Genomic DNA, 21149 nt, shown 5'->3' with positions numbered 1-21149 from the left:
TTTGCAGGATGCAGATGTGGAACAGAGAAAATTGCCTAGCATCTTGCAAATATTCTGGTAGTGACAGCACTGCCCCACTCTCTGCCTCCGCCCCACTCTCCGCCTCCGCCCCACTCTCCGCCTCCGCCCCACTCTCCGCCTCCGCCCCACTCTCCGCCTCCGCCCCACTCTCCGCCTCCGCCCCACTCTCCGCCTCCGCCCCACTCTCCGCCTCCGCCCCACTCTCCGCCTCCGCCCCACTCTCCGCCTCCGCCCCACTCTCCGCCTCCGCCCCACTCTCCACCTCCGCCCCTGCATTCCCTCGCCTGATCCACCCCGCCACTCTTGCCTTGCAATTCGCAGTGCCTCACCATCTTCAGTCTGTGCCACCACTTACACACCATCCTGCAACTCTTTAGCTCCATCAAACCACTCTCTTTACCACTGAGACTTTGCCCTGCCTTTGCGACCTCACCCTGTCATTAAACTTGCCACACCACTGCTCAAATCCTGCCTTGCACTGCCTCCACCCTGGCCCACTCCTCCCACTCTGCCCTACCACGACCCTTGTTTCCTATCGTGTCTTGGCTCTCATTGAGGATGATGGTTGTTGAAGTCTGCATCCTTTGTCATCATTGAAATAATCTGTGTTTGTGCTCTGTCTCTAATGAGCTTGATGTTGATGGGACTTTTAACCCTAAACTCCCATCCTTCCTTCCTCCCTTCCTTCCTTCCTCATTTTCTTCATTCCTTGTAAGTTCAATCTATGTTGCCTGTAGGACCCATTCTGTTCACACTCTGTACTTCTGATACCTAAATTTAATCATATTCACTCTTTCGATACTCCCTGACATCTCCTTTCTTCCTTAAATCCCTCCATTCCTCCACTTCTCTCACTGTAAGCCATCCCTTACCGCCCCCTCCCCATTTCTGAGTCAACACTTATGTGCCATCCCATTCTCAGAGTCATCCCTTCTGTCCCCTCCTGTTCTCTGGCACATCCATTATATTGTCTCCTCATCCTTTTAACCATCACGTATGTTACCACCTCATCCTTTGAGCCATCATTTATATTGCCCCCTCATCCTCTGACCAATCCATAAGCCCCCCCCCCCCCCCACCCACCTCATCCTCACAGCCTTCCCTTATGTTCTGCCATCATCATGTGACCAATCCTGTGTACCCCCCCCCCCCTCAATACCTGAGTATTCCCTATATCCCCCCTCATCATACATGCCATCCGTTATAGCCCCCCTTACCTGAGCTATCTTTTATATCCCCTTACGTCAACCATCCCTTATTTACCCCCCTCACCAGAGCCATCCCTTATAACACCCTCCCCCCCCCAGTCACCTGAGCCAACCTTTACATCCTGCCTTATCTAACTCATCCCTTATGTGCCTCCCTCTTATCACCTGAGCCATCCATTATGTGTCTATTCTCACAGTCAACCTCCGTAACTTCCATCCCCTTTCCCGCTCTGTGGCAGCTACCACCACTACTATAATGTACAAACTATTTGCCAATTACTCTTCTTACCATCTAATACCGCCTTTTTGTGAACTGTCATAATTACCATGCCAAACCACTTCTTTGCCAAATGCTGTAATTATGGCACCATTGCCCCCTTTACCTTTTAGCCAGCCTCCCTGATTACCATCTCATACCATCTGACTTCTTAACCAATCACTGTATTTACCATCCCGTACCACCTGACATCTTACCCAACCTTCATAATTAGTCCCATACCACCTGACATCTAATCCAACCTTCATAATTAGTCCCATACCACTTGACCTCTTATCCAACCTTCATAATTACAGTCCCAACCACCTGACCTGTTCTCCAACCATCATAATTACCATCCTACACCCTCTCCTGGCCAGCTGCCTTACTTGCCATCCCGTACCACCTCCAAGCCAGCCACAATACTAGTTGTCCGGACCATATCCTGGCCAGCCCCCATACTTGCTGTCCCATACCACTTCCTGCCGTACACTCCATCCCATTCCACCACTTGACCAACCACTGTACGTCAGGTCCCACACATCATCTTGGTCGGCTGCCGCACTTGCCAGCTCATACCACCTCTGGGCGAGCTGCCGCACTTCCCATCTCCTACCACCTCTGGGCAAGCTGCCGCACTTCCCATCTCCTACCACATCTTGGCCAGCCGCCACACGTCCCATCTCACACCACCTCTTGGCCTGCTGCTGTACATTCTGACCCATACCAGCTCTTGGGCAGCCATGTTACTTCCCATCCAGTACCACCTCTTTCCCTCCAATACCATCAATTGGCAAACCACATTACTTTCTGTCCCATACCACTTCTTGGCCATCTGCTGAACTTTCCATCCCATACCACCTCTTGGTTAGTCGCCGTACTTTCTGACCCTATGGTACCTCTTCGATATGCACTGACTTTCCATCCCATACCATCTCTCGGCCAGCCACCTTATTTTGTGTCCCACACAACCCCGGGGCCACTGGACGCACTTGCTGTTCCATACCACCAGTACGCCAGCAACTGTACTTGCTGCCCCATTCTACCTCTTGGCCAGTTGTCATACTTGCCATCCCATTCCACCTCTTGGCCAGTTGTCCTACTTGCCATCCCATTCTACCTCTTGGCCAGTTGTCCTACTTGCCATCCCATTCTACCTCTTGGCCACCCACCTTACTTGCCGTTTCATGCAACCTCTTGGCCAGCCACGTTACTTTCTGTCCCATGACCCACACCACCTCTTGGCTAGCTGCTGTACTTGCTGTCCCATATCCCTACTTGACATCCCATACCACCTCTTGACCAGCCATCATACTTTCCATCCCATACCACTTCTTCCCCAACTGCCCTACCTTCTGCCTCATAACACCTCTTCACCAACTGCCTTACCTTCTGCCTCATAACACCTCTTCACCAACTGCCGTTTCTTTCATCCCATAACACCTCTTCTCCAACCACCCTACCTTCTGTCCCATAACACCTCTTCACCAACCACCCCACATTCTGTCCCATAACACCTCTTCACCAACCGCCCTACATTCTGTCCCATAACACCTCTTAGCAGTCAACTGTACTGTCCGCCCTATACCATATCTTGGTTAGCAGCCATACTTTCCGTCCCATAACACCTATTCACCAGCCACCATGCTTTATACCCCATACCAGCTGCCATAGTTGCTGTCCCATACCACGTCTATGCCAACTGCCGTACTTGCTGTCTCATGTCACCTCTAGAACAGCCGCAGTACTTGAGGTCCCAAGCCACCTCTAGGCCGGCTGTTGTATGTCCTCTCCCATACCACCCATAGGTCAGCCGTTGTACTTCCATTCCCATACAATCTCTTGGCCAGCCACCTTGTGTCCAATTTCACCTCTTGGCCAGCCACCTTACTTGCCATCTCCACCACCTCTTTGCCAGCCTCCATACTGTCTGTCCCATACCCTGTCTTTGCCAGGTGCAAAACTGTTTGCCCGTAGCACAAATTGGCCAGCCACCATATTTGTTGTCCCCTACCCTGTCTTTGCCAATTGATACTCCCTCTGTGCTGTCCCCCACCATTTTTTGCCTGGTGTCAGGAGTGCCATCCCCTACCCCCTCATTGCCAAACGTGGAGCTTGTCCCGTACTCCCTCATTGCTGTATGTGGGGCTTGCCATTCCCTGCCCTCTCATTGGCAGACGTGTGGCTTGGGAGTTCCGTAGTTCCTCATTGCGGGTCATGGGGTCCGCTGTCCCTTGCCCCCTCATTGCCATACATTGGACTTGCCATTGCATACCACCTCTTGGCCAACTGTTGTACTTTCCCTCATATACCACTTCTTGGCCAGTTGCCACACTTTCCATCCCATACCACGTCTTTGCCAGCCTCCATACATCTTGTTCCATACCACCTCTTTGCCAGGTGCCATACTTGCTGACCCATACCACATATTGGCCAGCTGTCCCATACCCCCTCTGTATCATTCCACACACTCTCTATGACATCCCCTACCCCTCACTGCTGGTCGCCATGCTTGGCATCTCCTGCCCCTCATTTCCGGAAATGGCGTTAGCCATCCCCTGCCCCCTCACTGCCAGACGTGGGGTTTGCCATCCCTTGCCCCCTCACTGCTGGACATAGAGCTTGCCATTCCCTACTTCCTAATTCCCAGACATGGGGTTGCTGTCCCATAACGTCTCTTGTCCAATGTCACCACTCAGCCTCCTGGCATAGTTGCTGTCCCATGCCATTTCCAGGCCAGTCACTGTACATCCTGTCCTATAGCACCTCTGTCAGCCATGCAATCAGTACATCCAGTCCCATAGCACATCTTGGCCATCTGTCACACTTTCCAACCCATACCTCCTCCCATACCACATATTGGCCAGCTGCACTTACTTTCTGTCCCACACACCCTCTTTGGAGTTCTACATACCCTCCATGCCATCCCCTGCCCCTCATTGCTGGTTGTCAGGCTTAGCATGCCCTACCCCTCATTGCCAGATTTTGGGTGTGCCGTCCACTATCCCCTCAGTGGCAGATGTGGGGCTTGCTTCCTGTATCACCTCTTTGTCAGCCACCATTCTTTCCACCCCATACAACCTCGTGGCCAGCCACCCTATTGACCATCCCTTACAACCTTTTGCCCATCCATGTTACTGTCAATCCCTACCACCTCTTGGCCAGGCACCATACTTTCCTTCATGTACCACCTCTTGGCTAGCTGTTGACTTCCTTCACATACCACCTCTTGGCTAGCTGTTGGCTTCCTTCACGTACCACCTCTTGGCTAGCTTTTGACTTCCTTCACGTACCACCTCTTACCTAGCTATTGACTTCCTTCAAGTACCACCTCTTGCCTAGCTTTTGACTTCCTTCACTTACCACCTCTTGCCTAGCTTTTGACTTCCTTCACTTACCACCTCTTGCCTAGCTTTTGACTTCCTTCACTTACCACCTCTTGCCTAGCTTTTGACTTCCTTCACTTACCACCTCTTGCCTGCCCCGCTGACCTTCCATACCATACCACCTGTTGGTGGACGACTGTACTTTCAGTCCCAAGCAACTTCTTGGCCACACCCATACTTCCTGTCCCATACCACCTCGTGGTCAAACGCCATACTTTCTGTCCCGTGCGCTATACCATATCTTAGCCAGCTGCCATACTTTTCATCCCACACCACATCTTGGCCAGCCACCGTACTTTCTGTCCCGAGCCACCTGCATGTCAGTCATTGTACTTACCCATACACCCTCTAAGCCAGCCACCGTAGTTCCATCCCATACTACCTCTATACTAGCTGCCATATTTGCTGACGCACACCACCACTAGGCCAGCTGCCGTACCCTGTCCCATACCACCTCTAGGCTAGCTGCCGTACCCTGTCCCATACCACCTCTAGCCCAGCTGCTGTACCCTGTCCCATACCACCTCTAGCCCAGCTGCTGTACCCTGTCCCATACCACCTCTAGCCCAGCTGTTGTACTAGCTGTCCCAAACCAACTCTAGGGCAGCTGCTGTACTAGCTGTCCCAGACCAACTCTAGGCCAGCTGCTGTACTAGCTGTCCGATATTACCTTTAGTCCAGATGCTGTACTAGCTGTCCCACACCACCTGTAGTCGAGATGCTGTACTTGCTATCCCATGCCACCTCTGAGCCATTCACATTGCTGTGCAATATTATGTCTTGGCCAGCCACCTTACTTGCCCTCTCAGCCACTTCTTGGCCAGCCACTGTACAAGCCATGCCATGCCACCTCCTGGCCAGCCACTGTACAAGCCATGCCATACTATCTCCTGGCCAGCCAGTGTACAAGACATACCATACCACCTCTTGGCCAGCCAATGTACATGACATACCATACCACCTCTTGGCCAGCCAGTGTACATGACATACCATACCACCTCTTGGCCAAACTCCGTACTATTCATTCCATACCATCTCTTTGCCAGTCACCATACTTTTTGTCCCATACCTCATATTGGGAAGCCGCCATACTTTTTCCATACCCCCTCTTTGGCATTCAATACACCCTCTGTTCCCTCTCCTACAATTCATTGCTGGCTGCCAGGCCTGCCATCCCATGCCTCCTTTTTGGTGGTCATGAGGCTTTTCATCAATCTGCTTGCCACTTGACATCCCATACCCCCTTGTTGCCAGACATGGGGCTTACTTTCTACCCCCCTTCCCCCCATTGCCAAACTTGAGACTTGCCTATTACCCCTTTGTTGCCAGACGTGGGGCTTCCCATCCCCTCCCTCCCCCTCCCCCCAGATATATGGCCGGCTGTCCCCTAGGACCTCATTGCCGGACATGGGGATTGCCGTCCCTTACCTCCTCATTGGTGGAAGTGGGCCTTGCCTTCCCCTACCTACTCACTGCTGGATGGGGGCCTTGCCTTCGCCTACCTACTCATTGCCGGATGTGGGGCTTGCCCACCTCTTATCCATGTCACCTCTAGGCCAGCCACTGTAATTGCTTTCCTATGCCGCCTCTGGGCCAGCCACTGTAATTGCTTTCCTATGCCGCCTCTGGGCCAGCCACTGTAATTGCTTTCCCATGCCGCATCTATGCCAGCCACTGTAATTGCTTTCCTATGCCGCCTCTAGGCCAGCCACTGTAATTGCTTTCCTATGCCGCCTCTAGGCCAGCCACTGTAATTGCTTTCCTATGCCGCCTCTAGGCCAGCCACTGTAATTGCTTTCCTATGCCGCCTCTAGGCCAGCCACTGTAATTGCTTTCCTATGCCGCCTCTAGGCCAGCCACTGTAATTGCTATCCTATGCCGCCTCTAGGCCAGTCACTGTAATTGCTCTCCTATGCCGCCTCTAGGCCAGCCACTGTAATTGCTCTCCTATGCCGCCTCTAGGCCAGCCACTGTAATTGCTCTCCTATGCCGCCTCTAGGCCAGCCACTGTAATTGCTTTCCTATGCCGCCTCTAGGCCAGCCACTGTAATTGCTATCCTATGCCGCCTCTAGGCCAGCCACTGTAATTGCTATCATATGCTGCCTCTAGGCCAGCCACTGTAATTGCTTTCCTATGCTGCCTCTAGGCCAGCCACTGTAATTGCTTTCCTATGCCGTCTCTAGGCCAGCCACTGTACTTCATGTCCCATACCACCTGTAGGTGTACTTGCTATCCCATACCACCTCGAGGCCAGCTGCTGTACTTGCTGTTCTGTGCAACCTCTAGGCCAACTGCCACATTCCTGTCCTATACCAACTGTAGGTCAGCCATTGTGCATGCTGTCCCATGCCACCTCTTGGCCAGCTACCATACCTGAGTCCCATACCATCTCTTTGCCAGACACAATACTTTTTTCCTATACCACATATTGGCCAACTGCCATACTTGCTATTACATACCCCCTCTTTGGCATTCCATACACCCTCAGTACCGTCCCTTACTCCCACTGCCAGCAGCCAGGCCTACTGTCCCCTACCTCCTTGTTGCTGGTCATGATGCTTGGAGTCCCCTATGCCCTGCTTGCCAACTGCCCTGCTTACCATCCCCTACCCCCCTTCTTGCCAGACATGGGGCTTGTCCCCTGCCCTCTCATTGCTGGACATGAGGCTTTGCCATTCTCTACCCCCTCATTGCCAGATGTGGGTCTTGCTTTCCGCTAGCTCCTCATTGCTGGACCAGCGGCTTGCCGTACCCTAGCCCAGCATTGCTGGACCAGGGGCTTGCCACCCCCTAGACCAGCTTTGCTGGACCAGGGGCTTGCCATCCCCTAGACCAGTTTTGCCAGACAAGGGGCTTACTGTCCCCTACCACCTCTTTGCTGGATGTGGGGCTTTCCGTCCCCAACCTCATCATTGTCTACCATGGGGCTTGCCCTCCCCTACCCCTCATTGCTGGCAGAAGGCTGGCCATACCCTACCCCATCATTGCCAGACGTGGAACTTGCTGTCCCCTACCACCACTGGGAAAGCTGCCGTACTTTCTGTTCTGCACCACCTCTAGGCCAGCTGCCAAACCTACTGTCCCATACCATACTTGCTGTCACATACTCTCTCTTTCGCGTTCACACACTCTCTATGCCATCCCCTACCCCTCAATGCTGGTCACCAGGCCTAGCATCCCCTACCACCTGAGTGCCGGACATCGAGCTTATCATCACATATCCCCCATTGCTCGATGTGGGGCTTGGCATCCTCTACTACCTCTTGACCAGCCACCGTAATTTTCATCCCATTCCACCTCTTGGTCATCCACCATACTTCTTGTTCCATACCATCTCTTTGCAAGCTGCCTTACTTTTTGTCCAACTTGACATATTGCCCAACTGCCTTACTTGCTGTTACATACTCCCTCTTTGCATTCCACACACACTCCATGATGTATCCTACCCCTCATTCCTGATTGGCATGCTTGGCGTTGCATACCCGCTTATTGCTGGACCTGGGCTTGCTGTCACATACCTCCTCATTGATAGAGGTCAGGCTTGCCGTCCCCTGCTGCCTCATGTCCCATACCACCTCTTGGCCACCCAAGGTACGTGGTATCTCGTACCATCTCTTTGGCAGCCTCCATACTTTTCATCTCATACCATTTATTGGCTAGTTGCCATACTTGCTCTCCCATACCCACTCTTTGGCATTCCATACCCCATATATACCATCCACTACTCCTCATTGCTGGCTGCCGGACTTGCTGTTCCCTACCTTCTTGTTGCTGGTCAAGAGGCTTGGCGTCCCATACTCATTCCCAGACATGGTACTTGTTCACTACCGCATTGTTGCCAGATGTAGGGATTGCCATTCCCTGCCTCCTCATTGACAGAAATGGGGCTTGCCATCCCATAACACCTCTTGTCCCATGTCTCCTCTTGGCCAGCCACTGTTCTTGCTGTCCCATACAACCTCTAGGCCAGCCACTGTACTTGCCGTCCCATACCACCTCTTGGCCAGCTGCTGTACCTGCAGTCTCATACCACCTCTTGGCCAGCTGCCGTACATTCCACCCCATAACCCTTCTTGGTCAGCTACCTTATTTGTCGTACCACCTCCTGGTCAGCAATCTTAATTGTGATCTCAGCAATCTCTTGTCCAGCCACTGCACATGCTGTTCCATACCACCTCTTGTCCAGCCACTGCACATGCTGTCCCATACCACCTCTTGCCCAGCCTCCGTATTGTCCATTCCATACAATCTCTTCTCCAGCCACCTTATGTTTTGTCCCATATCACATATTGACCAGCCACCATACCTGTTGTCTCTTACCCCCTCTTTGGCAGTCAATACACCCTCTGTGTCATCCCCTACCATTCAATACTTTCCGTCTGGCCTGTCGTCACCTGCTCTCTTCTTGATGGGCACCAGTCTTGGTTTCTCCTACCTCCTGATTGCCGGCTGTGAGCTTGTAGTCCATTACCCCCTGTTTGCCAGGCATGGGGCTTGCTTCGTACCCTGTCGTCACACTTAGAGCTTGCTTCCTATCCACTAGTTGCCGGTCGTGGTGCTTGCCTCCTACCCACATGTTGCCGGACGTGGTGCTTGCATCCTACCCACTTGTTGTCGAACATGGTGCTTGCCTCCTACCCACTTGTTGAACATGGTGCTTGCCTCCTACCCACTTGTTGTTGGATGTGGTGCTTGCCTCCTACCCACTTCTTGCCAGACTTATGGCTTCCCATCCCCTACCTCCCTATAGCTGGATATGTGGCTTGCCGTCCCCTACCCCCCTATAGCTGGATATGTGGCTTGCCATCCCCTACCCCCCTATAGCTGGATATGTGTCTTGCCGTCCCCTACCCCCCTATAGCTGGATATGTGGCTTGCCGTCCCCTACCCCCCCTATAGCTGGATATGTGGCTTGCTGTCCCCTACCCCCCTATAGCTGGATATGTGGCTTGCTGTCCCCTACCCCCCTATAGCTGGATATGTGGCTTGCTGTCCTCTACCCACCTATAGCTGGATATGTGGCTTGCTGTCCCCTACCCCCCTATAGCTGGATATGTGGCTTCCTGTCCCCTACCCCCCTATAGCTGGATATGTGGCTTCCTGTCCCCTACCTCCTCATTGCTGCACATAGGCCTTGTCCTCCCCTACCCCCTCATTGCCGGACATGGGGCTTGCCACCCCTTGTCCCATATCACCTCTAGACCAACCACCATAGTTGCCTTCCCATGCCACCTCTAGGCCAGCCACTGTGCTTCCTGTCCACTACCCTCCCTAGTTCAGGCATTGTACTTGCTGTCCCATACCAACTAGAGGCCAGCTGCCATACGTGCTCTCCCATATGTCTCTAGGCCAGCTGCCATAATTGCTCTTCCATATGTCTCTAGGCCAGCTGCTGTACTTGCCGTCCCATACATCTGTAGGCCAGCTGTTGTACTTGCTGTTCCATGCCACCTCTAGCCCAGCTGCCACTCTTGCTGTTCCATGCCACCTCTATCCCAGCTGCCACTCTTGCTGTTCCATGCCACCTCTAGCCCAGCTGCCACTCTTGCTGTTCCATGCCACCGCTAGCCCAGCTGCCACTCTTGCTGTTCCATACCACCTCTAGCCCAGCTGCCACTCTTGCTGTTCCATACCACCTCTAGCCCAGCTGCCACTCTTGCTGTTCCATGCCAACTCTAGCACAGCTGCCATATTCCTGTTCTATACCAACTGTAGGTCAGCCATTGTACATTATGTCCTATACCACCTCTTGGCCAGTCGTAATGCTTTTGAGCCTGTACCACTTCTTGGCCGTCTGCCATTCTTCCTGTCACATGTCCTGTTCAACCTCTTGGCCAATCACCATATGTTCAATCCCATAGCACTTCTTGGCCAGCCACCATAATTTCCATCCCATAGCACCTCTTGACCAGCCGCCATACTTTCCATCGCATACCACCTCTTGTCCAGCCACTGTACTTTCCGTCCCATACCGCCACTTAACTTAGCCCCCATACTTTCCATCCCATACCACCACTTAGCCAGCCCTCATACTTTCCATACCATACCACCACTTAGCCAGCCCTCGTACTTTCCATACCATACCACCACTTAACCAGCCCTCATACTTTCCATACCATACCACCACTTAGCCAGCCCTCGTACTTTCCATCCCATACCACCACTTGGCAGCCTCCATATTTTCCATCCCATACCACCACTTGGCAGCCTCCATATTTTCCATCCCATATCACCACTTGGCCAACCGCCATACTTTTCATCACATGCCCTACTCCACCTCTTGGCCAGCCACCATTCTTTGCATCCTATAGCACCTCTTGTCCAGCCACTGTACTTTCCTTCCCGTAACACCTCATGGCCAGCCGCCACACTTTCCTTCTTCTAAAACCTTGTGGTCAGCCACCACACTTTCCTTCCCATAACACCTCGTGGACAGTCGCCACACTTTCCTTCCCATACCATCTCTTTGCCACCTGCCATATTTTTTGTCCCATACAAATTATTGGCCAGTCGCCATACTTGCTGTCCCATACCCACTCTTTGACGTTCCATACATCATTCCCTACCCCTCATTGCTGTCTGTCGGGCCTGACATTCCCAACCACCTTGCTGTTAGCCACCAGATTTGGCATCCCATACCCGCTGCTTGTGAGCCACCAGGTTCGGCATCCCCTATCCCATTGTTTCCAGACATGGGGCTTGTCCCCTACTGCCTGCCTTGTTGCCTGATATGGGGCTTGACATCCCCTACTCCCTCATTGCCAGATGTGGGATTTGTCATCCCCTGCCTCCTCATTGCTGGACATGGAGCTTGCCATCCCATACCACCTGTTGTCCCATGTCATCCCTATCCCAGCTGCTGTACTTCCTGTTTCATACCATCTGTAGGCCAGCCACTGTACTTGCTGTCCCATGCCACCTCTAGGCCAGCTGTTTACTTGCTGTCCGATACCACCTGTAGGCCAGCTGCCATTATTGCTGTCTCATACCACCTCTTGCCCAACTGCCATACGTTTATCCCATACCACCTGTTGGTCAGCCACTCTTGGCCAGCTGCTGTACTTGCCATCCTATACCACTCGGCCAGCCACTGTACTGTCCATCCCCTACTACCTCTTGACCAGGCACCCTACTGTCCCTCCCATACTGCCTCTTGGCCAGATGGCATACTTGCTGTCCCTTACCCCCTCTTTGTCGTTCCACACACCCTCTATGACATCCACTACCCCTCACTGCCAGTCACCATGCTTGGTTTCCCCTAACCTCACATTACCTGACCTGAGACTTGCTGTCCCCACCTGCCTCATTGACATGTGGGGCTTGCAGACCTCTACTGGTACATTGTGGAACATGAGGCTTGCCATAACCTATCCCCTTATTGCCAGATGTGGTTCTTGCCACCCCTTACCACCTCATAGCTGGATGTGGGGCTTGTCTCCCCACCCCTACTGCCTCATTTCCGGATGTGGGGCTTGGCGTTCCCTACTCCGTCATTGGCAGCTGCCAGCCGTGTCATCAGCTAACTCCTGGTTGCCGGCTGCCTTGTGTGCCATACTCTACTCCTGGTTGCCAGCTGACTGGCTTGCTATTCCCTGAACCTGATTTCTGGCTATGAGACTGGCCGACACATACCGCCCTCATTTCCGTTCCCTGCCCCCTTGTTGGTGCCCCCTGTCCCCTCGTCGGTGCCCCCTGCCCCCTGGTCGGTGCCCCCTGCCCCCTGGTCGGTGCCCCCTGCCCCCTGGTCGGTGCCCCCTGCCCCCTGGTCGGTGCCCCCTGCCCCCGCGTCGGTGCCCCCTGCCCCCGCGTCGGTGCCCCCTGCCCCCGCGTCGGTGCCCCCTGCCCCCGCGTCGGTGCCCCCTGCCCCCGCGTCGGTGCCCCCTGCCCCCGCGTCGGTGCCCCCTGCCCCCTCGTCGGTGCCCCCTGCCCCCTCGTCGGTGCCCCCTGCCCCCTCGTCGGTGCCCCCTGCCCCCTCGTCGGTGCCTCCTGCCCCCTCGTTGGTTATTGCTGTCACCTACCTCCTCATTGTCAGCCATCGGGCTTGGAAATTGCTAGGCCTGTCATCTCCTACTCTCTCATTCTGAGCCACTCAGAGTGCAAGCCACCTGGCTTGCCTTCCCCAACTCCTCACTGCCGGCCACTGTGCTTGCTCTCACCTACCCCTTCATTATGGACCACCAGCCTTGCTGTCACCTACCCCATCATTATCAGCCCCCGGGCTTGCTGTCACTTGCAAACTGCTGGCTACCAGGCTTGCCATCCCCTACCAGCTGGATTCTGGGCTTGCTGTCATCCACCCCCTCATTATCGGCCCCTTGGCTTCCTGTCACTTGCCTTCTTGCTGCTGGCTGTCGAGTTTGCTGTCCCCTACCGCCTCATTGCCAGGTTTGCTGTCCCCTACCGCCTCATTGCCAGGTTTGCTGTCCCCTACCGCCTCATTGCCAGGTTTGCTGTCCCCTACCGCCTCATTGACAGATTTTCTGTCCCCTACCGCCTCATTGACAGATTTTCTGTCCCCTACCTCCTCATTGCCAGGTTTGATGCCCCCTACCCCAGCCCCCCTTCCCCAGTCGCTATAAAAGACGCCCCAGCCCCCTTCCCCAACCATGACAAAAGGCACCCTACCCCCTTCCCCAGCTGCGACCAAAGGCGCCCCACCCACCTTCTGCAGCTGCAACACAAGCTACCCCATACTACTTTGCCAGCTGCCACTCCTCCCACCCTACCTATGCTCTCAGGCTGGCATCCACATCAAGAATACACAATTGCATTCACCTGCAATAGATCTGATGGACTTGACTCCACCTTCATCAAGCCTCCACCCAGCCGGGCCCCATGCTGTCGCCTCCACCCAGCCGGGCCCCATGCTGTCGCCTCCACCCAGCCGGGCCCCGCGCCGTCGCCTCCACCCAGCCGGGCCCCGCGCCGTCGCCTCCACCCAGCCGGGCCCCGCGCCGTCGCCTCCACCCAACTGGGCCCCATGCCGTCGCCTCCACCCAGCCGGGCCCCGCGCCGTCGCCTCCACCCAGCCGGGCCCCGCGCCGTCGCCTCCACCCAGCCGGGCCCCGCGCCGTCGCCTCCACCCAACCGGGCCCCGCGCCGTCGCCTCCACCCAACCGGGCCCCACGCCGTCGCCTCCACCCAACTGGGCCCCGCGCCGTCGCCTCCACCCAACTGTGCCCCGCGCCGTCGCCTCCACCCAACTGGGCCCCGCGCCGTCGCCGCCACCCAACTGGGCCACGCGCCATCGCCTCCACCCAACTGGGCCCCGCGCCGTCGCCTCCACCCAACTGGGCCCCGCGCCGTCGCCTCCACCCAACTGGGCCCCGCGCCGTCGCCTCCACCCAACTGGGCCCCGCGCCGTCGCCTCCACCCAACTGGGCCCCGCGCCGTCGCCTCTGCCCGGCTGGGCCCCGCGCTGTCGCCTCTGCCTGGCTGGGCCCCGCGCTGTCGCCTCTGCCTGGCTGGGCCCCGCGCAGTCGCCTCTGCCTGGCTGGGCCCCGCGCCGTCGCCTCTGCCTGGCTGGGCCCGCGCCGTCGCCTCTGCCTGGCCGGGCCCCGCGCCGTCGCCTCTGCCTGGCCGGGCCCCGCGCCGTCGCCTCTGCCCGGCCGGGCCCCGCGCCGTCGCCTCTGCCCGGCCGGGCCCCGCGCCGTCGCCTCTGCCCGGCCGGGCCCCGCGCCGTCGCCTCTGCCCGGCCGGGCCCCGCGCCGTCGCCTCTGCCCGGCCGGGCCCCGCGCCGTCGCCTCTGCCCGGCCGGGCCCCGCGCCGTCGCCTCTGCCCGGCCGGGCCCCGCGCCGTCGCCTCTGCCCGGCCGGGCCCCGCGCCGTCGCCTCTGCCCGGCCGGGCCCCGCGCCGTCGCCTCTGCCCGGCCGGGCCCCGCGCCGTCGCCTCCGCCTGGCCGGGCCCCCGCTGCCACAGCCACACTGCACATCATCCAATTCCTGCTCCCTCCCCAATTGTGCCTCACTGCTTGAATCCCGGCTTCAAGCCTTACGTCAGAGGTGCTCAATGCAATGCACTCACACTGGTGGCACTCAACACCAACCCATGCCCTGACTGGTGGCACTCAACACCTACTGTTGCTCACCCCAGTGATACTGATCCCCAACCAGTGCACACAAACCTCTCAGTGCCTCCCCCATCAGTGCTCTTGATGCTTTGCTCAGTGCGATCAGTGCTCGACTGTTGGCGCTTGCCCCAATTTCTGATTGTGGCAGTCTCACACACCCCAATTGGTAGTTGTGGTGCTACCTACCTCATTCGTTGGTTGTGATGGTCTCGCCCACCCTGGTTGTTGGTCATGGTGTTGACGTTCACACCACTGATCGTGTCGGTGGCGCCCTTCCTTATCTCTGGTCGTGGCGGTGGTGCCCAGTCACTAGTCCTGGCGGTGGCACCTAGCCCGATCGCTGGTCGTGGTGGTGGCGCCCAGCCCGATCAGTTGTGGATGTTGTGCCCAACCCGTTGAACCTCCCACCTCATCTCTCGTCTTTTGTTGGAGGCTCCCCCCAAGGGCAACACAAATCTTATAAGAGGGACTGTGGTACCTGTACCCTAAGGCCAACGTGTTTCTGGGTAGACCTCCTCCAACAACACACCTATTGTCACGATGCCCCTGCGCCAACACACCTATCATCAGAGGCCACAGAGTGGCTGCCACGACCATAATGTCTCGCTACAGACTCCACGACTGCTCCTCCCACTAATTGTTTCCCCACACCACCCCTGCTATATGATAGACCATCAAAACCTTCATGCCTGCAAGTCCCTCCTACCCTGCCCCACACCTTTCTTAACCAACTCCATGTCTCACAAACCCCTACCCAATTGCTGCATGCCCAACCCCCCAGAGTCTCATGTGACTACCGCCTTCCAAGACCTGCTTAACTGCCCTCGCAGTCATTCATGACTGCACCTTTGAGTCATGCGTGACTTGCTTCAGTCCTGCCTCCCAACCTTACACACCATGCACCATCAAGAACCCCTTGCCATTCCCCCAAGCCCCTTGTGCCAGTGCCCCAGCATACAACCTCTTCAGGCCCCTGGACTCACAAAGCAGCTTGGGATACCAGTCCCCCTTAAGTTGATTGGGACCTCTTGACCCCCACCACACAACCCACTCAGGCCTCCATAAGGCATTCCCAACCGAGGTGCTCAGTCCCCTGATTAGTATGCTCCTGCAACCATCCCCTAAGCAAGCTGCTCGAGCTCTAAAGCACTTCCCCTACCCAATTCCTGCATGCCCTACCCCCAAAGTCCCACGTGACTATGGCGTGACCACTCCCAGAGTCCGGCATGACTACGACCCCTGTCATCATCCACCATCAAGAACCCCTTCTGACCCCCAGACCCCTTGTGCCAATGCCCCAACACCCAAGCTGTTCAGGCAAGGTGCTCATACCCTCAAGCCCTACGCTGCCCAGGGCGATTGTGCCCTCGAGCCCGGAGCCCGCCCAGGCCGTTCATGCTCCTGGACCCGGGCCCCGCCCGGGCTGGTCACGGCCCTGTGCCCACACACACCGGTGGCCCCTGTGACCACCCATTCCAAGCCCCGTCCCAGTGACTTGTGGTGCACTGCCTGCTGCAATGTAGACACCTGTGCTGCACCACACCCAAGTCACGTTCTGTCAACCAGCTCCTCCGAACCCAGTCCTCTGTCACTCTTACTTCTCTAGTGGCGCCATTTCCATTGATAAATGGAAAATAATTATGCCTGTTTTGTGTTCCAAACTGACACATTCATTTTTCGTCTAGTCCATATAAAATTTTTCTGCCGCGAATGTAGTTGTATTGTGTTATTTGTGCCTTTACCTGTTCTAATCTTCACTTAAGTTTTGTTAAACTGTTTTAATTTTTTATCATAATTTAGAAATTGCTGATTAATTAATGCCTGCTTTTTTCTGCTACCAACCGGAGCTGTATGTAACAAGGCAGTGATGTAAGCTCTGGAGAAATGTAGTATTTCAGCAACATGGTGGTTGGTCTTCTGACAATTTTCACTGGCGAATTGCATTTTGCATAGGAAATACTTCACGGTATTGGCAGTATCCTCTTTTTCTCTCCCCGATGCCTCCTGAATCACCAGTTCTCTCTATTTACAGCCAACAGTGCTAGGAAATGCTTCACATAGGTACATAGTTTTCAATTCTAATCTTATTAAATTGATATGCACACAACACTATCACCCACTCACACTCATTTAGTATTTATTGTGTGTACTTTGTATTCCATAATTGACATGACAATTGAAAATTGTTCCTTGCGTGCAGAAAGGTAAAAAAGAGTTAATGCTGAATACTAACTCTGTTTAACATGCAACATACAGAATCCACGAAATGGTGCCTTTAGCTTACAGATGTAAGGAATCTTAAAAGCTCGTAGGAGATGATGAAATGCCAAGTGGTGAAAAAAGTTTGACTCTTTGAGCAAACATATGGGAACAGCTTGTTATTCTTTGCATTATAGTTGCCTGAATAGCAGGCAGTTTAAACACCAGATGACATTTTGACGCTACCACTTTACTCCAGAATGATGGCAGATGGAAGTAACATAGTAGGTTTCAACTCTCTCTGTCAGGCATGTGTGGCATTATAGGTATTGATAGAATACTGTACTGCAGGAGACAAAGTTTTTTGTAGCACAGGACTAATTGCAAATTTGATAAGTCATTTTTTTATTCCAGTTGCCAATCTCATAACAATTCTGACTGTTCTTATTTTGATGTTCTCAACTAAGTTTTTTTGTGTACATTATTTTATGACACACTATGTGGGAATAGGCACACATGCACATATGTATGAAAAGGACTTGTATTTGAAAATGCATGGCTCGTCTTTTTTTTCTTTTATTTGCTTGCAAATTGTTGGACTTCATAAAATTTAATGACCTGACAAACTGTTCAACAAGTATAGTTAATAGTAAATACATTTTGTACTTCATATTTAATTTCGTTACATGTATTGTTTCTTTCACTGTTTCAGGGAAAACTGGTAACCATTCATCTCAAAAGGCCACCATTTACTATAAACCTGCAGTTGTAAATGTCCAGCAGTACACATCGAGACCACATTTGATTGTTTCCAAAGTCACCATAACATTCAATTACGGGGACAGCATGAGCTCTGTTCCTTTTTGAGCTCTCTTTTACCAACTACCCACCTACTTTCTATCTTGTGCTCCTCTTTTTTCTTTATATTTACAATATGGCTGCACGTGTTTCTCATTTAATACATTTACTTTCTTCTTTATGGGTGCTTTGGTTCCCTCTCGCAGTTTTAAAACACTACTAAACGGACCATTCTCACTCCATTTTCTTTAAATCTTCATTCCATTATCTAGAAACCTTTCTCTTTCCTATCCTCTTCTCAAAATTTTTATCACAACTGTATTCCATTTCCCAGTCGCATACTGTAAACACACACTATAAGAATACTTTACGATTAAAGAAAAATTAATTACAGTTGTGTTATTGAGTGGCCACTTCCTAATCTCTCCATCTCATCTCTTTCGTACACTTTAAAAGAGAAGTTGTGTATCTCAAATATTTCCACAGAACATAAGTTAGCTAACTTGTTATCATTGAAGAGACGAAGAAATTGACGAATCAGCTCTATAATAATAGACTGTTCTTCCAGATATTGTATAAAATGGTTTAGCAGCTTTTTTGGAACTATAATCCAAGTGTTTGTAATATTCATAATTTTGAAAATTTGTATTATGTTTTGAATTCTGTAAAAATCGAGAATTATAAAATTGGAGTGGTTGTAAAGTTTTCATGTAAAGATGAGATAATGACAAGTGCGTAAATAAGAACTGCAACATGGGAGCTTTATGTCAGATGAAATAGCTTTTTCAGTACTTGGTTTTGGGCTTACACAAATGTTAGTATGTGAGCTATATGCTGAGTGATTATCTTTAGTCATTCTGTTGTTTGTATTCCTCCAAGGGGGTTACAGTATTATATCAATATTTTCATGATTATTCATAGTCTAATTTTATGTAATGTAATCAGTTACAGATAATTTTCTTATGTGAATTTACTTTTGATGTAAGTGGTGTTTACAATCGTAATAAGTTACTTTACTGATAATTTTCTTTACCACTTAATGATGACTGAATGTTCTCAGTAATAGAAGTACCCATTCCTCCTGTAATTGAATGTAAATTCTCAGGAAGTAAGTGACGCTATTGACGTGAATTCTCATAATCTCACACAGTTATAAATAATATTTTTAACTTCTCATCAAACTTTGCAGTTATTAGTTGCTGTGATTGCAGTTACCTGTTATACTTTTGGATATTTTTACTAAATGTGGCCGGTATGTTAGTTGCAATGTCATCAGTTTCTGTGATAATTGATTTTTAAAGAATATTTCTGAGTATTTTTATTAAATGCTTATGTAATTTTGTTGACATTTCCTAAACTGCTGTGATATTTTTTATTTAAGTCATACTAATAAACTACAAAATCTCTGAATTTAAATATGTATTTCAGTGTGGCTAAATAATTTTTCATTTGCTTTGTAATATGGTGGTATCCAGAGGGAAGCTTTGTCAATTAATAGAAAAACTGCACTGGAAGTTGTCGCCAGTGTAATTCTGATAACCTCGTATCTCACCACTCATTCAATGTCAGATCGAAAAGTGCTACAGATTTATTTGAAATTAAATATGCATGTACTATTCATAAATAGTGACACAAGCAGTTTTCTCCACTTTGTTGACGATAAGTCACTGAGTAATGAGTGCTTAAAATGTAAGGGGAAAAAAATTGACTTTCAGAACAGTATCGATTTGTTCACAAGGTGTGTTCAATTTAAGGTAGAACAGTGAAACTGAATTTATTTGAAAACTCAGTTAAAGGGCTTTCAAATGATATAATTAGTTGAAAACAAATATATACATAGTTTCCAAAAAACGTGAAAGATAATGTTCTCCCCCACATAGTATGAAAGTTTCAACTTGAGAGGATCGTGGAAACACTTTCAAACGTAATTTTATGTGTATAACAATTCTGTTAAATGTCACTCATATCGTGAACTGTTGTTCTTGTTTTGCTACCCATTACAGTTTTACAGAATCACAGTTTGATTTACTACTTGGGCTACAAAATTGTATTTGTGATACAAATAAGTGTTTTAAAGCGTAGCACAAGCGAAATTAATAACTCAAAGTTAATAAAGGGACCTGGATATCTATAATACATACATCTTAATAGAAGTGAAGGAACCACATTTTAAAGACGGTATACAAAATGGTTGGATAGTGTGACTATCTCCCATATTTTGAATATTTTGTTACTGTATAATATTTAGTCAGCTGCAGTCAACAATATTCAGTTGTTGAAAGTGACCGGCACATCTTCTTTTGGACTGACATAGCCTATAAAGTAAAATAATGCGAGTAATACTGAAATATTGTGTTCAAATTAGCTTAAAGGTACATCTGTATAATTCTCACAGAAGTGTACAAGTTTATATGCATGTAATAAGTTAATATTGGCAAACTATTAACATAACATTTAATTTTATTCCAGGATGTGAACAGCTGGGGAAGTAACATTGTGTATTACTAAATAGACAAAGCTGATGCACTGAACTCTGAGAATGTGTCGAAAGTTAGACACTTGAGAACGACATAAAGTGCCCAAAAATTCAGCTTTGAGCTGTAATGTTTTTAATGAAAAGGATCACAATAACCACAAGCAAAACTTGTATCGGCGGCCGGTACGGTCGCAGGTTCGAATCCTGCTTCGGGCATGGATGTGTGTGATGTCCTTAGGTTAGCTAGGTTTAAGTATTTCTAAGTTCTAGGGGACTGATGACCTCAGATGTTAGGTCCCATAGTGCTCAGAGCCAAAAAAACTCGCATCCTCTTTCCCCAATGGATGGTAGAAAGAAAACCTTTCCCAATATTAAGTCAGAAAGTATGTGCCAAGAGCCAGGAAAACATTCACAAATAAAAGTTTGCAATACATATAGTACAGAAAACATACGAGTAATAAAATATTAGGGGCTATTATAGTGTGGTCGGATGAATTTCATATGGAGTGTGTGATACACACCACTGACTCGCTACTAACTGCAGGAAAATTCTGTCTGTGTGCTCCCACAGATCGGCGTGATGCCACAGGCTTTGAATACCTAGGAACAATTGGCCATTGTCAGCCGCCATCGTCCACTGTTACTATTACCCCACAGTGACGGATTTGTACACATCTTAAAGCACCAGGATCCGAATGTTATTAAATTTCACGCCCTCCTCCTACCTACTGAAAT

The 21149-nt window shown here is 51.4% G+C and overlaps 1 protein-coding gene across 2 annotated transcripts in view; it reads left to right on the top strand.

The window, feature by feature from the left end:
- LOC126185030 (NEDD4-binding protein 2-like) overlaps window positions 1-19299 on the top strand; it is a 98978-nt gene extending 79679 nt beyond the window's left edge. The window contains exon 8 of one of the 2 annotated variants that reach the window (XM_049927763.1): window positions 17853-19299. In XM_049927763.1, coding sequence (XP_049783720.1) covers window positions 17853-17912 — 60 coding nt within the window. In that variant the 3' untranslated portion in view covers window positions 17913-19299. Of the gene's footprint in view, window positions 1-13656; window positions 13760-17852 lie in introns of those variants that run through there. The other variant, XM_049927767.1, reaches the window with a different exon arrangement.
- Window positions 19300-21149: the final 1850 nt, after the last annotated feature.

This window comes from Schistocerca cancellata, chromosome 4 (assembly GCF_023864275.1).
Source record: "Schistocerca cancellata isolate TAMUIC-IGC-003103 chromosome 4, iqSchCanc2.1, whole genome shotgun sequence".
Taxonomy (NCBI): domain Eukaryota; kingdom Metazoa; phylum Arthropoda; class Insecta; order Orthoptera; family Acrididae; genus Schistocerca; species Schistocerca cancellata.
The sequence above is the reverse complement of the archived record's forward strand: the minus strand, read 5'-3'. Positions and strand labels throughout refer to the sequence as shown.